Source organism: Leptopilina heterotoma, unplaced genomic scaffold, assembly GCF_015476425.1.
Source record: "Leptopilina heterotoma isolate Lh14 unplaced genomic scaffold, ASM1547642v1 Lhet_113, whole genome shotgun sequence".
NCBI lineage: Eukaryota > Metazoa > Arthropoda > Insecta > Hymenoptera > Figitidae > Leptopilina > Leptopilina heterotoma.
Window position 1 is genome coordinate 748,471 of NW_025110832.1, and position 17,894 is coordinate 766,364.

Below are 17,894 nucleotides of genomic sequence, written 5' to 3' on the forward strand. Positions count from 1 at the left end.
AATTTTCAATTAATAATTTTAATAAAAGTTTAATAGTAAAATTATTTATGACAATTTTTAACAAACTCGATTATATTCAATAAATTAAAGAAATTTTTTGTAAGAATTCAATTACTTTTATTGTTTTCTATATTTTAATAAAGTTACTTGAATAAATTATTTTGTTTTAGAAAAACTTGAAAGATTAAAATTAAAAATTGTTTTATTTTATTAAATTATAAATAAAGTACTTTAAAAATTTCCAATTAAAATTATTAAAGAAATTCAATTATTAAACAAATTGAGAATAATTCTTCAAAGAAATTTAATTAGGGATTCCAAGAATTTTTTAATAATTCTTAGCGAGAATATAATTATTTTCATAAATAATACAATTTTTTAAGTAATTCAATTATTCTCAAATTTTTGCAAGAGTACAACGAGTTTTAATGTTTTTTTTAATTTTAATTTAAAAATATTTAACAAGAAAATTAGTAAAAAAATTAGGAAACAAAAAAGTACCTAAATAACAATTAACTTCAAACTGCGAACAGATATTAATATAGAAGATTAAAAATGTTTTACATTTATTAAAATTGTATAGGTAGTTCTAGTGAAATAAATTTAAAAAGTCGATAAAATTCTCGACACCGAGAAAAAAGTTCTCATTTTTAAAAGATTTTTATTTAATCAAAGAAAGATTTTTTTATAGGTAATTAAGTTTATTTATTTATTTTTTTTACTTTATAACATTATAATTTTTTAAGTGACGAAAAAGTTTAACGCATGCTACATATTTTATCAAAAAGTCGAAGAAACCTCAAAACCACTCAAACAAATATGTGATCTATAATCAAAATTTCAAAAAATTTGTTTTAAAAATATCGAATAAAATAAAAAAAGGAAAGAATTTATATCAAACAACAAGTATTTAGAAAAATACGGTACTATTTTACTTCTTTTCAAGTATAGATAAAAAACGCTCTATAAATTTATTTCTGTTTTCTTCTTTCTTCTCCATGAAGTCCAAAATTTTCTCCATCTCAGAATTATTCTTTTTTTTACGAGGCTGTTTGATATTTTGCTTTTCTTCATCGCTAGACGAATCTATAGTCATTTTGCGCTTTTTTGTTTCGATAGGTTTACTTTTTTTAAAACCGGTAATATTGGATGATGTTGCTATGGGGTTCATCTCTGGTTTTTGAAACATTAAATTATGCATTTGTTCATAATGCTCCCAGTCTGCGTTTCCCTCCCCAGATGTTTCTTTTCTTTTCTTCTGATTTTTATAAGTTCTCTTTAAACTCTTGAATTTATCCATGCAATCTTTTTTATTATATTTGCAACAGCCAACTTGATTTAGTTTCTTGACAACCATTTCCCACATTGTGTTGGGCATCTTTTTTTTGTTTGCTGGATTCTGCCAAATTTCTTCATAACTTGTTATGAGTAATTTGACATTGTCCGGAGGCCATTTCTTTTCCAATTGTATATCTGGAAAAACATATTTAAAAAATGTAATATTATAAATTTTCAAAAAACATCTATATATCCACAGAGATTAACAAAATCATTATTATTATTATTATTATTATTTGCAAACTTTTTACACAAATCACTTTAGAGGTAGCAGTATCTTTCTTAATTTATAACAATTTACCTAACTTTATATAATACCTGTGCTGATTGGAAACAAAATTAATATATTAATAATAATATAAATAAATTATTATTGTCAGTTACAAATTTTTTGCAGTATTCTAATTTTGCAATTTACTAAAGTAATTCGAAATATTGATTTGCAGATTAAAAATAAAATTACTACTCAAAAAAGCATTTAAAAAATTAATTTTGTTATTTACTAATATTTTACATAATTGATTAAATAATAATTTTATTTTCCATCTGAATCGGTTTTTTTTATAAAATTGTGGTAAATTGCAAAATTGAGAAAAACTGCATTTCCCTAAAGGTAAATTTTATTAAAAAGAAGTGAATAACAATGTGTTGAAAAATTATTTAAAATTAATTTAACAAAATAATTATTATTATTAATATGAATTAGTATTTATGTAAAGTTCAGCTAATTTAAATTAGGAAAAAACTGCATCTTTATGAATAGCTTCATTAAAAAATTTAGTAAATAAAAATAATAATTTGTTTAAAGAAAACAATTCTTAGTAACAACTTTGATAATTGTACTTTTGTAATTTATTAAACTTTAACAATATTTCATTTATTAGAGCAACTGATAAAAATTATAAATAAATAAAATAAAATTTTCATTTTCAAAAGTAGGTAAACTTGTTTTTAATGAATTAGAATTGCGATTGGATTGTTACAAAAATTTAAGAGGTTTAAAAAGAACGTTTAAAATAAATCAAAAACTAAACTGAAAATGTACATACTTTCAAAGAATATTTAAAAAATTTCATACTGCCTGTAAAATATTCAAATTATTTTTACCTTCTGATGCAGTTGCTTGAAAATGCTTTTCTTCAGCTTCTGAAATGTCTTCGTCATCGTCGGGAATTTCAATGGTAGGAGCACTAGAAGTATTCTCAAAATCTCTCCCTTCATTTCCTTCTGTCCCTTCGTTGGGTAAGATGTTCTGCAAATACCCTTCTTCAATGAAAGCTTCACCAACTGAACCTATTATTGACAAATATTTATTAAAATTATTTCAATTCAAATATTTAAGAACCTTGAAATTTATTTCCATTAAAATAATAATTTCTTATTATTAGAACACGAGTTTATCCAAACAGTTTAGCAATAACAGTATTTAGATATATTAAAAATAAAGAAATTAATCAAAATTAGTTTAATTGTAATAATGATATTTAAGTTCTCAATATTTATAATTACTATCAACAAATGATTCAAATAATTATTTTATATTGAAATTAATTGAAGTTTTTATTACAGATACTTTCAATTAATAAAACATAATTAAAAATTAAAATATTGTAATTTATTTCATAAAAACAATATTTCACTCTGTGATCCAAAAATAAATTTCATCTTAGAAATATTAAAAAAAATATATATAAATATAAATCTATAGGTTAGGGTCAAATGTGCTCAAGACTTACCATCCTCTTCGTTTACAATTGTACATAAAATTCGTCCATTGTTTCTAATTAATTCATTGTTTTTATCAATTTTCAGTCCAGTAACATTTATCATTTTTGATATAATTTTAGACCACAATTTTTTTATATACTCTTTCATAAGTTTTTATCAGTATGTACACGAAAACGTTCAGGAATTCTTAGATTGGGTTTTCCCTGCCACGTATTATAAAACTGAGAGTATGAAAAAGACGAAGATGGTATACCGGTATACCTTTATACTCTTCATACTTATGCACCATATTTACATATTTAGTAAAAATTGTCCATAATGCAAAATTTATATTGGAGTAAGAGAGACAGATACACAGCCTGTCTCTCTTACTCCTACGTAAGTTTTTAGTTCTGGACAATTTTTACTAAAGGTGTATAAACGCTCTATGAAGCTATTTACATTACTGCATTACTGCGTTCGAACAAGGGCGGATAACTATTTTACCGACGTGGAAAATCATATAAGCGAAGGAAGAAATGAAGAAAACGACAAACTTTAATTCAGGTTTTTGTAGAGTTTAGAAAGCAAAAAGTTGCAAAGCCGGCTGAAAAATAATGGCAGAAAATTTACAAAACGCAGCAACGCTTATGCTTGCTATGGACCTTTTCTTTAACGATGATGATGATGATGATGACATAATAAAAATTTTAATTCAGTCAAGAAGAAAGAAACATTATAGAATAGTAAATTACTTCGAAGAAGTAATTCCTCTGTATTCCCTATCAGGTAAATATCATTACCAGAACTAATTTTCAAAACGATAATGAATAATAATATTAATTTTTTACATAACAATAGTAGGTAAAGTTATCTAAATATGTACTATAAAAATATGATTGTTTGTCTTAAGGAAATTAAGTGTGTTAATAATAAAAATAATGCAGAGTAGAAAAGGGGATAAGTCTATTATACGTAAATTTCGTTCAATATTTTTCACCCACTTTTTAATAACATTTCTGAACTTTTTTCGGAATTCACTGTCCTATGGTGAGCTTGAATGTGTTAAAAAATTATTTGTATTTGCATTCTCTAATGAAAACTGTAATAAAAATATTGTTTTCAAGGCAGAAGAACATACAGTAATATTTCAGTACTATTACTGAAAATAAAAATTACAGTTAAATATATATTTAATGATTAAAGAACAAAAGTTTTCCTTCTTTTTTTAATAAATTTACAGTTTATTAAATTTTTTTATCGTGGAATATTGAAATTAATATTTAGTAGAGGAAATATTTCGAAATATATTTATAAAAACATTTTTTTAAAAATTAAATATCTAAAAAACTTGACTGCTAAACCTGTAATACATTCTATTCTCTTAATTTAATAGATTTTAAGGAACATTTCCGAATGACAAGGACAACGTTTCAAAACCTTCTTGAAAGAATTGGTCCTTTGCTTGTTAGAAAAAATATTGGGCCGATTGTTGTTCCTCCTGAAAAGCAAGTTTGTATTGCTCTCTGGACTTTGTGCAATCAAGGAGTGTATAGGTGCATTATTTCTATATTTATAATATATAAGAAATTTTATTTAATTTATTAAAGAAAATAGAAAGTTGATTAAAAACATATCAAACGAATTGTCATGCCAATAATTCTCAAATTTCTCTCGTCATTTGACAACTTCTTACATACAAATAGGGTGTCCACCAACTGAAAATATGAGTAAAATAGAAAAATAGTCAGAAAATGAATCATAATTGTGAATAACAATGGAACTTTTTACTTGCTTCAAGTTGAATTTTGAGTCCATTTAAAATTTCATTTTTCAGGGCTATTATTTCTATTATATATTAATTCATGAAACTATATATAATTAATAGTTAAAAATAAAATAGTTTGTACGATTTGTCATACAATATCTTTTTTAGCAAGTCAGATTTCAAATACTTTTATTCTAGGAAAAACATAAAAATGAACGGGAATTTAAAGAACAAAATGTAGTATACACCTTCTAAAATCTCGAAATTACTTGAATAAAATAATGTAATCGAAAAGATTCGAGTTTTCTAATTACTAACATAAAAATTAAAAATTTCACTCTGGGCGAAAAAACATGTTCATACTAAAAACGTTTTAAGAATACAAATTTAATTCACATTTATATTAATTATATTAATTACACAGTGCTACAGAATTTCACTTTTTTATTATTTCTGGGATCGCATAGGGTGATTTTTAAAGGTTTTTTGATGCTGAATGGGAATCAGTAATCAGAATTATTCCATCACCTCCTAGGTTTACAAGAAATTAGACCTTGATAATTGAAAAACGTTTGTTTTTGGGATACTTTTCGGTTTTTTATAAGAGTACAAAAATTTTCTCGGGACGCATGATTATTCCCCAAATGTCATTTTTCCGAAATGTCATTTTACCGAACTGCACTTTTGCGAATAGTCATTTTTGCGAAAAGCCATTTTTGCGAAATGTCATTTTTACGAATAGTAATTTTTGCGAATTGTCATTTTTGCGAATCGCCATTTTTACGAATTGTCACTTTTGCGAATTGACATTTTTACGAATTGTCACTTTTACGAATTGTCACTTTTACGAATCGCCATTTTTACGAATTGTCACTTTTGCGAAAAGTCATTTTTGCGAATTGTCATTTTTGCGAAAAATACAATAGTAAACTTGTAGGTATATATAGATTCACTATTGTATTTTTCGCAAAAATGACTTTTCGGAAAAGTGACAATTCGTAAAAATGGCGATTCGCAAAAGTGACAATTCGCATAAATGACATTTCTCAAAAATGAAATTTCGCAAAAATGACAATTCGCAAAAATAGCTTTTCGCAAAAATGACAATTCGCAAAAACGACAATTCGTAAAAATTACTTTTCGCAAAAATGGCTATTCGCAAAAATGACATTTCGTAAAAATGTCGATTCGCAAAAGTGACAATTCGTAAAAATGGCGATTCGTAAAAATGTCAATTCGCAAAAGTGACAATTCGTAAAAATGGCGATTCGCAAAAATGACAATTCGCAAAAATTACTATTCGCAAAAATGGCTTTTCGCAAAAATTACTATTCGTAAAAATGACATTTCGCAAAAATGGCTTTTCGCAAAAATGACTATTCGCAAAAGTGCAGTTCGGTAAAATGACATTTCGGAAAAATGACATTTGGGGAATAATCATGCGTCCCATTTTCTCCAGGGTTTTCATGATATGCATACGAAAGCTCATATCCTCCTCAACAATCACAAATTTAGACCCTTCAAAAATATCTATTTTTGGATGAATTATCTTTGTTTTTGTAAAATTACTATTAAACAATTGGAAATGATAAACACAAAAACAGTGGTCAATTTATTTTTCATTTTCCTAAGAATCAAATGGTTTCTTTAACGAATTATTGGTTTCTGCTTGAGATTTAATGGGTTAAAATTAATGTTAATATTATGTTAATATTTTTCTCATTATTATCCTATTTCACGTAACGATGCGAACTTCAAACAAGGATAACTTATCGAAAAATAGATATCTTTAAAAGGTCCAAATTGGAAATTGTTGAGGAGGACATGGGTTTTCGTACGCATATAATGAAAATCCTAGGAAAAATTTTTGTACCCTTATAACAAGCGAAAAAGTTCCCTAAAAACGGCCTTTTCCAATTTTCAAGGTCTAATTTCTTGAATAACTAGGGTGATGGAACAATTCTGATTACGGATTCGCGTTCGCCATCAAAAAACCTATAAAAATCACCCTATGCGATTCCAGAAATAAATATGCTGTTGCACTGTGTTATATTAATTATATTAATTTTGTATTGTATTTTGCATTTTATAGATAAAAAATAGTACTTTGTGCAACTAGTGGCGAAAGTGTGATTTTTCGTGAGTGAAGTTTGCGGCTCTAGCGTAGCGAGAGCAGCAATCACTTGAGAAAAATCATTCTTTCACCACGTGTTGTGTACTACGTTTTCTCCAACGCCTTGCGAGGAAAGGTTTCTTCGTGAGTTTCGTATAATTTTAATTTAACGTGTGCTTATGTTTAATATAAGAAAAGACGAATGTTTTGAGTGGAGAAGAACTTAGATACAAAATATATATCGGTCAAAGAACAAAAAAAAGAATTAGGTCATGATATGTGGACGTCCACATGAAAAGGGCCCACATTGTTGGTTCTAGTTTTCGAGATAATCGCAATTTAGTAATTTTGGAGCAAGATCTTAATTTTTTTTTATTTTTTATTATCAAGCTACATGTTTTGACAAGTAGAATCATGCGGTTTTCATTAATTTATCGATAATTTAAATGTTTGATTTCATTGGTTCTTTAGAAAAATGAAAAGGGCCCATTTTGTCGGTTATTTGCAAAAGTAATCCGTATTTTAAAAATGTAGGTGTGGAAAAATTTTAAACCTCTTGATTCTTCATCTTTAAGGTGTCCTGGACTGTAAACAATTCTTATTTGAATAACTTCCCCAAAGAACCAGAGAAATTGATGTTAGAGTCGTTTTTTTCGTAATTGTCGAAATGAAAATTTGGGTATTGCGTCACTTTTTTCATAATAGAGACTGTCAAAAAATTTTAAATAAGTTTAGTATCTACTCTTTTTCTCCAAATAACAGAATAAAATTGTATCTAATCATTAATCTAGTAAAAAAATGGTTTTTTAATAGAAAAACTGTCCTTTTTAGAAAAGGGCCCATATTGTCGGTCTTTCGTATTTTCAAAATTAAGAGGGAAGGGGGTGGTTCTAAAAATTTTAAACCTGTTGGTTTTTTATCTTCAAGATGCCCTGAACTGGAAACAATTATTATCTGAATAACTTCTCAGAAGAACTAGAGATACAACAATTATAGTTGGTATCGCAATCCTTAATTCCGTTTTTCTCGAAATGAGGTTTTTGGCGTTTTAAACTTTGAAATTCCGTAACTCAGCGAATTTTTAACCAAAAAAGTTCTAAGAGCATTCAAAATTTTCCAAATTTTGCAAGGAATACGCCCATATAGATAACTCCAATAGTGCCAAAATGGGCCCTTTTCATGTGGACGTCCACATATACTTTCGCCACGCTAAAAATTACTTTCGCCACGCCAAATTTTACTTTCGCCACACTTTTCTACCAAGAAAAGTACTCCTTTCAGAGCAAGCGTTAGAGAAAATTATTTTTCATAATTCAAAAACCATGAAGATAATTAACGACAGCAAAGTGATAGAATCATTTCAATTCAATTATTACGTTCAATAATTTCCAAGCAAAAACAAATGGCAAAAAACATGGCAACAAATGCTAGATTTTAACTTTAAACTCGTTTTTTTGTAAATTAATTTTTCTTATACTATTAACTTTAAATATCTAAACTTCACTAATTTTACCTTTAAAGAGGTCTAAACCACTGTTCAAAATTTTATAAAAAATGTACTCTTATATATATACTTAAATTCAATAGTGCCAAAATGGGCAGACGTACGCATATATAATTTAGTAGAATAAATTCTTTAATCAGTTTATATTTACATAACACTATTTCATACCTTTTTTAGAACAGTAGCTGATCGCTTTGGAGTATGCAAAGACACTGCGTGGAATTGCATGCTTAGCGTTAGTCAAGTTCTCAACGCATTATCAGGAGAGTACATTAAGTGGCCTGAAGCGAACAACTTTCATCAAGTAGCTAGAGATTTTAGAAACGCTGGTGGCTTCCCTAATGTTCTGGCTGCAGTGGATGGTTGCCATATAGAAATTAGGGCTCCGTCTGCTGATGCTGGAAGTTATGTTAACCGCAAAGGCTTTCACTCACTCCTTCTTCAAGGAATGTGTGATAGCCAAGGAAGATTCCTTGATGTTTTCGCAGGTGTTTGCGGTAGTGTCCACGACAATCGTCTCTTTGAAATGAGCCCCATGGGACAGCAATTGATAACAGAATCAGAAAATTTCTGTCCTGAGGAAATGCATATTCTTGGAGATGCTGCTTACAAATTGCATCCGTTTCTCATGGTGCCCTTTAAAGATAATGGCCATTTAACTCCTTCCCAGGTCAGGTTTAATACAATTCTATCTAAAACAAGAATGACTGTAGAGCGGGGATTCGGTTTATTGAAAGGTCGTTTTAGACGTTTGTTTTACCTTTATTTACAAAACGTGGCGTACGGACCTTTAATTATTGTTGCCTGTTGCGTTCTTCATAACATATGTTTGGACCTAGAAGATGATATGAATGAAGAAATACTACATGAAATAAATCAACATATTGCTGAAATTATTCTTCATGAAGTAGATGAGGAAAATGAATTTCATAATGCGCCTGCTGTTCAAAAGAGAATGAATATTATGAATATGCTTGTTGATGGTAACCCTTAAATTTTTTATTAATTAAATATAATTAGCCGCTTTTCCTATTGTATATTAAATAAAATTATTACTGAACAATGTAGAAAATAATACAGAAAATTACTTACCGATATTTTGTTTCTTCCTTCCTCACACAACTCCAAAAATGTCTTGAAAGTTAAATTAAATGTCAAAATTTTTTCATAAAATCTTTGGATTTCTTTGTTCCATCCTGAAAACTTTTGGAAAATCTTTTTATCCTTGAAACGAATCTAGAAAAACTTTAATTAATGTAGAAAAAAATTTCCTGTCTTTAAAAATTTGGAATTTTCCTATTTTTTTGGCTAATTTCATCAAATGTCAAAATTTTTTCATAAAATCTTTGGATTTCTTTGCTCCCACCTGAAAACTTTTGGAAAATCTTTTTATCCTTGAAACAAATCTAAAAAACTTTAGTTGATGGAGAAAAAAATTTCCTGTTTTTAAAAATTTGGAATTTTCCTATTTTTTTTGGCTAATTTCATCGAATGTCAAAATTCTTATATAAAATATTTGGATTTCTTTGCTCCCTCCTGAAAATTTTTGGATAATCTTTTTATCCTTGAAACAAATCTAGAAAAACTTTAGTTGATGGAGAAAAAAATTTCCTGTCTTTAAAAATTTGGAATTTTCCTATTTTTTTGGCTAATTTCATCAAATGTCAAAATTTTTTCATAAAATCTTTGGATTTCTTTGCTTCCTCCTGAAAATTTTTGGATAATCTTTTTATCCTTGAAACAACTCTAAAAAACTTTAGTTGATGGAGAGAAAAATTTCCTGTCTTTAAAAATTTGGAATTTTTTTTTTTTTTTTTGGCTAATTTCATCGAATGTCAAAATTCTTTCATAAAATATTTGGATTTCTTTGCTTCCACCTGAAAACTTTTGGAAAATCTTTTCATCCTTGAAACAAATCTAGAAAAACTTTAGTTAATGGAGAAAAAAATTTCCTGTCTTTAAAAATTTGGAATTTTCCTATTTTTTCGGCTAATTTCATCAAATGTCAAAATTTTTTCATAAAATCTTTGGATTTCTTTGCTTCCTCCTGAAAATTTTTGGATAATCTTTTTATCCTTGAAAGGAATCTAGAAAAACTTTAGTTGTTGGAGAAAAAAATTTCCTGTCTTTAAAAATTTGGAATTTTCCTATTTTTTTTGGCTAATTTCATCCAATGTCAAAATTCTTTCATAAAATATTTGGATTTCTTTGCTCCCTCCTGAAAACTTTTGGAAAATCTTTTCATCCTTGAAACAAATCTAGAAAAACTTTCATTAATATAGAAAAAAATTTCCTGTCTTTAAAAAATTTGGAATTTTCTATTTTTTCGGCTAATTTCATCAAATGTCAAAATTTTTTCATAAAATCTTTGGATTTCTTTGCTCCCTCCTGAAAATTTTTGGATAATCTTTTTATCCTTGAAAGGAATCTAGAAAAACTTTAGTTGTTGGAGAAAAAAATTTCCTGTCTTTAAAAATTTGGAATTTTCCTATTTTTTTTGGCTAATTTCATCAAATGTCAAAATTTTTTCATAAAATCTTTGGATTTCTTTGCTTCCTCCTGAAAATTTTTGGATAATCTTTTTATCCTTGAAACAACTCTAAAAAACTTTAGTTGATGGAGAGAAAAATTTCCTGTCTTTAAAAATTTGGAATTTTTTTTTTTTTTTTTTGGCTAATTTCATCGAATGTCAAAATTCTTTCATAAAATATTTGGATTTCTTTGCTTCCACCTGAAAACTTTTGGAAAATCTTTTCATCCTTGAAACAAATCTAGAAAAACTTTAGTTAATGGAGAAAAAAATTTCCTGTCTTTAAAAATTTGGAATTTTCCTATTTTTTCGGCTAATTTCATCAAATGTCAAAATTTTTTCATAAAATCTTTGGATTTCTTTGCTTCCTCCTGAAAATTTTTGGATAATCTTTTTATCCTTGAAAGGAATCTAGAAAAACTTTAGTTGTTGGAGAAAAAAATTTCCTGTCTTTAAAAATTTGGAATTTTCCTATTTTTTTTGGCTAATTTCATCCAATGTCAAAATTCTTTCATAAAATATTTGGATTTCTTTGCTCCCTCCTGAAAACTTTTGGAAAATCTTTTCATCCTTGAAACAAATCTAGAAAAACTTTCATTAATATAGAAAAAAATTTCCTGTCTTTAAAAAATTTGGAATTTTCTATTTTTTCGGCTAATTTCATCAAATGTCAAAATTTTTTCATAAAATCTTTGGATTTCTTTGCTCCCTCCTGAAAATTTTTGGATAATCTTTTTATCCTTGAAAGGAATCTAGAAAAACTTTAGTTGTTGGAGAAAAAAATTTCCTGTCTTTAAAAATTTGGAATTTTCCTATTTTTTTTTGGCTAATTTCATCAAATGTCAAAATTTTTTCATAAAATCTTTGGATTTCTTTGCTTCCTCCTGAAAATTTTTGGATAATCTTTTTATCCTTGAAACAACTCTAAAAAACTTTAGTTGATGGAGAGAAAAATTTCCTGTCTTTAAAAATTTGGAATTTTTTTTTTTTTTTTTGGCTAATTTCATCGAATGTCAAAATTCTTTCATAAAATATTTGGATTTCTTTGCTTCCACCTGAAAACTTTTGGAAAATCTTTTCATCCTTGAAACAAATCTAGAAAAACTTTAGTTAATGGAGAAAAAAATTTCCTGTCTTTAAAAATTTGGAATTTTCCTATTTTTTCGGCTAATTTCATCAAATGTCAAAATTTTTTCATAAAATCTTTGGATTTCTTTGCTTCCTCCTGAAAATTTTTGGATAATCTTTTTATCCTTGAAAGGAATCTAGAAAAACTTTAGTTGTTGGAGAAAAAAATTTCCTGTCTTTAAAAATTTGGAATTTTCCTATTTTTTTTGGCTAATTTCATCCAATGTCAAAATTCTTTCATAAAATATTTGGATTTCTTTGCTCCCTCCTGAAAACTTTTGGAAAATCTTTTCATCCTTGAAACAAATCTAGAAAAACTTTCATTAATATAGAAAAAAATTTCCTGTCTTTAAAAAATTTGGAATTTTCTATTTTTTCGGCTAATTTCATCAAATGTCAAAATTTTTTCATAAAATCTTTGGATTTCTTTGCTCCCTCCTGAAAATTTTTGGATAATCTTTTTATCCTTGAAAGGAATCTAGAAAAACTTTAGTTGTTGGAGAAAAAAATTTCCTGTCTTTAAAAATTTGGAATTTTCCTATTTTTTTTGGCTAATTTCATCAAATGTCAAAATTTTTTCATAAAATCTTTGGATTTCTTTGCTTCCTCCTGAAAATTTTTGGATAATCTTTTTATCCTTGAAACAACTCTAAAAAACTTTAGTTGATGGAGAGAAAAATTTCCTGTCTTTAAAAATTTGGAATTTTTTTTTTTTTTTTTGGCTAATTTCATCGAATGTCAAAATTCTTTCATAAAATATTTGGATTTCTTTGCTTCCACCTGAAAACTTTTGGAAAATCTTTTCATCCTTGAAACAAATCTAGAAAAACTTTAGTTAATGGAGAAAAAAATTTCCTGTCTTTAAAAATTTGGAATTTTCCTATTTTTTCGGCTAATTTCATCAAATGTCAAAATTTTTTCATAAAATCTTTGGATTTCTTTGCTTCCTCCTGAAAATTTTTGGATAATCTTTTTATCCTTGAAAGGAATCTAGAAAAACTTTAGTTGTTGGAGAAAAAAATTTCCTGTCTTTAAAAATTTGGAATTTTCCTATTTTTTTTGGCTAATTTCATCCAATGTCAAAATTCTTTCATAAAATATTTGGATTTCTTTGCTCCCTCCTGAAAACTTTTGGAAAATCTTTTCATCCTTGAAACAAATCTAGAAAAACTTTCATTAATATAGAAAAAAATTTCCTGTCTTTAAAAAATTTGGAATTTTCTATTTTTTCGGCTAATTTCATCAAATGTCAAAATTTTTTCATAAAATCTTTGGATTTCTTTGCTCCCTCCTGAAAATTTTTGGATAATCTTTTTATCCTTGAAAGGAATCTAGAAAAACTTTAGTTGTTGGAGAAAAAAATTTCCTGTCTTTAAAAATTTGGAATTTTCCTATTTTTTTTTGGCTAATTTCATCAAATGTCAAAATTTTTTCATAAAATCTTTGGATTTCTTTGCTTCCTCCTGAAAATTTTTGGATAATCTTTTTATCCTTGAAACAACTCTAAAAAACTTTAGTTGATGGAGAGAAAAATTTCCTGTCTTTAAAAATTTGGAATTTTTTTTTTTTTTTTTTGGCTAATTTCATCGAATGTCAAAATTCTTTCATAAAATATTTGGATTTCTTTGCTTCCACCTGAAAACTTTTGGAAAATCTTTTCATCCTTGAAACAAATCTAGAAAAACTTTAATTAATGTAGAAAAAAATTTCCTGTCTTTAAAAATTTGGAATTTTCCTATTTTTTTTGGCTAAGTTCATCGAATTTCAAAAATTTTTCTGAAAATCTTCCGATTTCTTTGCTCCCTCCTCTAACCTTTTTAAAAATCTTTTTATACTTGATAAAAAACTGGAAAAGCTTTAGTTGATCCAGAAAAAAATTTTCTGTCCTTAAAAATTTTGAATTTTCTATTTTTATGGCTAAGTTCGTCAAATGTCAAAAATTTTTCTGAAAATCTTCGGATTTCTTTGTTCCCTCCTCTAACCTTTGGAAAATTCTTTTTAAACTTAATACGAAACTAGAAAAACTTTAGTTGATCCGGAAAAAAATTTCCTGTCTTTAGAAATTTGGAATTTTCTATTTTTTTTTTGGCTAATTTCATCGAATGTCAAAAATTTTTCTGAAAATCTTCGGATTTCTTTGCTCCCACCTCTAACCTTTTTTAAAAATCTTTTCATACTTGATACGAAACTGGAAAAATTCTAGTTGATCCATAAAAAAATTTCCTGTCTTTAGAAATTTGGAATTTTCTAATTTTTTTGGCTAAGTTCATATTTCCGTTTTGTATTTCTTTTTTAAGCTCATAAGAATATCTAAAAATGGAAATACTCTTTTAATGTTCTAACAAAAACTTAGTAGATTTAATATTTTTAATAATTTGTATTTACCACAGACAGCATCGAAATTTTTCTAAAGTTTGAAATTATCATGACTGTAATGTTCGGAATAATTCTTTAAATCCCGACTGTTCTTCGAGGCGCAGTAATTGTTCCTGAAAATACAATTGATTGAATATACATTCGCTCAAACGGCATTTGATATAGAATACACATTTGATCGGTCAAATGTCTATTCTGTCAAATATCTTTTCGATCAAATGTCTATTATTTGGTCAATTTTCTTTTGGGAAAAATTTATGCGCCTCTGTTTTTCATTGTTTGATGCAAAAATTGATTGAAAATTGCATGAAAGTTTACAATGTGTTCAACTCTCATGCCATGGTCAGTCAACTTTTACGTATAACATTGAATAACATTTGGCATTTAAGGAACAACATCAAGCATCAAGCAAACCCATATCAATTTTTAAACTCTTTTTTTTGGTCAATAAACCTTTTAGAACATTTTAATCAATTATATTCCACTTTTTAGCAAGTTTCAAGATTGGACAATCATTTTTAATGAATGGACAATCAATGTTGAGTTTAATAATCAAAAGCAATTCCATATCAATTTTTAAACTCTTTTTTTTGGTCAATAAACCTTTTAGAAAATTTTAATCAATTATATTTTACTTTTTAGCAAATTTCAAAGATAGGCAATTTTTTTAAGTTGCTTGGCAATCCGTTTTAAAAGTTGGACAATTAAAATCATTCCCTTATCAATTTTATATTTCATTCTTTTTGTCAATCAACGTTTTAGAAAATGAATTCGATGTTCTTGAATTTTTAGAGCACTCATATATTTCCAGTACTAAAATTTTTACAGCTCTTGATTTTATTTCAGTTATTTTGGGAAAATTATTATATTTTTTTATAATTATAGTAAAAAATTTGGACAGTTAAACTATATTTTTTAGTTAAATAATTTGTTTAATATACATAAATATATTTATGTAGATATATATTAATTCATAATAATATATTAATAAAATAGAGAATTCAGGATTTTCAAAAATTTTTTATCATAAAATTTTGTTATTTTGCTTTGAAAGATTCGGGTGGTCAGAAAAAGTTCGGATAAATTGATTTTCTTTTGGTATAATCAAGCTTCCACTTTATTGCTTTTTCAGTGTTACATATATCTTTAATTTTTAGTACGAATAGCAATGTGATTTATTTTACATTCACAGTAGTGATTTACAAAGCTGAGCATTACCTTATGTTCTTATAGTTGTCTTGTTTGTCGATAACGAGTATGATCCATGAGGAATCAGAAAGAATAGATGAATATTTTTAAAGATTAATAATTATAAAAATGTTATAAAAGAAATTAATTGAATTTATTGTTATTTATTATAGAAGTTGAAAAATACTGACTAGCAATTTTAAAAACATACTCTCTAAATCTGAATAATTATGTGCAATTTCACTTATTACACACAGTAAGAAGAAAGTATTATTTTAAGACAGCAAAGTAGTCTTAAATTACGATGCAACATTTTTAAGACAGTTAATGCTGAATTTACGCATGAATTTTGTATGATTTAACATTATAGAAGCCAGTGCTGAATTTAAGGCTGGCCTTGAATTAATATTTACTTTTTACTGTGTGTGTTATAAGTCGTCTTCTCTATTAATAAGTGCATATACATTTATAAATAAGTGGATTTTTCACTTATTTTGTGGGAAATTTCACTTATTACAAGTGTATATGTACTTATTGAACAATAGAGCGACTTATAACTTAGAAAAATGTGAATTTTCACATATTCAGATCAATTCAGATTTAGAGAGCAGAGATAATTTTGAAAATACGCAAATTAAATCACAAACTTGGTTAAATTGAAAAAATAATTCAGTTAAAAAAATAGATACTTAAAAAATGCAAACAAATTGTTGTTACATTTAAATAAGAAATCGAAAAACAATTTTAAGGAAATTACACGCTATTATAGAAGTGTAGAAAAAATAAGAGGTCCATAATAGGGTCGTCAATTGAAGGAGTAATAATAATTCCTTTGCCTGCAAAAAAGGAAATGATTATCTGCTATTATTTTTATTATTACAAAAATTGTACAAAAAAACATTTCATGGTGTAAATTTAAACTGAATATACCATTATTTTCAATACCTTTCTAGTTCATGTTGAATGAATATTTATTTGCCAATAAATTTTTAAAAAATTTCCTTTTGCAACTATCTTGAAAACTCTTTCACTTACATCAAGAATATATATCCACTGAAAAAGTTCCAATTTTCTAAAAATCAGCTGCAACGCAGCTTATAATGATAATCTAAAAATAAACATTGATAAATAGTTTTTCCAACTTTGGTAAAATACTGTTTAAATTTTATTAAATATTTCATATTAAATGAAAATCAGTTAATTTTATTTTTATGTGTATACATTTTTAGTTATTGTTATCTTTTGATAACAATAATTGAGAGTAAGGAAAAAAATTTATAAACTAACCTCAAAATAAAAGACAACTTCATGTAATAAAGTCGTTAACCAATTATTTAATTATATTCACTGATTGAAAATTAAATTAATTATTTATAAACAACAATTTTTCTACACTAATGAGAGTAAAATATTAAAACATTACATAGTTTGACTAATAATTAAATAAAATGAAATCTAACCTCAAAAATGTTTTATATCCACATTCTTGCAACCAAAATTCCTGCAGAACTGGAATTGAAGAAAAGCTTCTTAAAACATGTTTTTGCACAATTACAAAACAATTTAATTAACTTTTAAATTATCACTTAACTTTATTTCACAATTTACATATAGGAATGTGCATATATGCATCACAATAAAAGACGAAGTGCGTAAAGCTCATTCATATGTTGCAACCCATGTTTCAAACAAAACTCAAGTTGAGAACCCCTTGCGCCTCCGGGGCGCCCTAGGTCGTACATCTCGTAAACACCCACAAATAAAAGTCACTTAAGGGCATCCGGGAAATAATACTGGTTTCGTGATAGACATCTCATTTAAAAAGAAAAGAATATTTTGAGTCGGGATTTTTTGGTAAATATAGAGAAATGCTCTGGGACCAGCGGTCCTCTCGGATTTTAGAGAAATTTTGATAAATAATTATTGAAAAAAATTGTTTAAATATACGGAAAAAGGGGGTTTTGAACGGTTCAGTATAGACGTCTCATTTTGAGAGGATAAAATATTTCGGGTTCATATTTGGAGGGGTGATAGAGGAATTTCACTCACCGAGGAGCGGCCCTCTCCGTTTTTGCAATAATTTTGCGAGGAAATTATTTTATTAACGATTGAAAGTGGAGTATTTTGAGATTAATACATTTCCTCAGTTCGAGTCGCGACCACTTCCGAGAATTGGCGCCACCTCCTTGACCACTGACACATAGATCCACTTGTCTGTGTCTCGCCGCCATATTGTCTCTCT

At 26.9% G+C, this 17,894-nt stretch overlaps 2 protein-coding genes and 1 long non-coding RNA gene across 3 annotated transcripts; 1 reads left to right on the plus strand and 2 right to left on the minus strand.

Annotated features, from left to right (window-relative positions):
• Positions 1–751: 751 nt before the first annotated feature.
• LOC122506117 lies at positions 752–4,304 on the minus strand. The gene is made up of 3 exons (XM_043618117.1): positions 3,075–4,304; positions 2,446–2,631; positions 752–1,473 (listed from the first exon to the last, which is right to left on the minus strand). The coding sequence occupies exons 1-3, from the start codon at positions 3,211–3,213 to the stop codon at positions 932–934; spliced, it is 867 nt and encodes a 288-aa protein (XP_043474052.1). The 5' UTR covers positions 3,214–4,304; the 3' UTR covers positions 752–931.
• Positions 4,305–8,656: 4,352 nt separating this feature from the next.
• On the plus strand, positions 8,657–9,424 carry LOC122505088 (putative nuclease HARBI1). The gene has a single exon (XM_043616531.1). The coding sequence runs from the start codon at positions 8,657–8,659 to the stop codon at positions 9,422–9,424; it is 768 nt and encodes a 255-aa protein (XP_043472466.1).
• Positions 9,425–15,552: 6,128 nt separating this feature from the next.
• LOC122506150 lies at positions 15,553–17,319 on the minus strand. The gene is made up of 3 exons (XR_006301981.1): positions 17,113–17,319; positions 16,598–16,760; positions 15,553–16,488 (listed from the first exon to the last, which is right to left on the minus strand). It is a non-coding gene; the product is annotated as an uncharacterized LOC122506150 (long non-coding RNA).
• Positions 17,320–17,894: the final 575 nt, after the last annotated feature.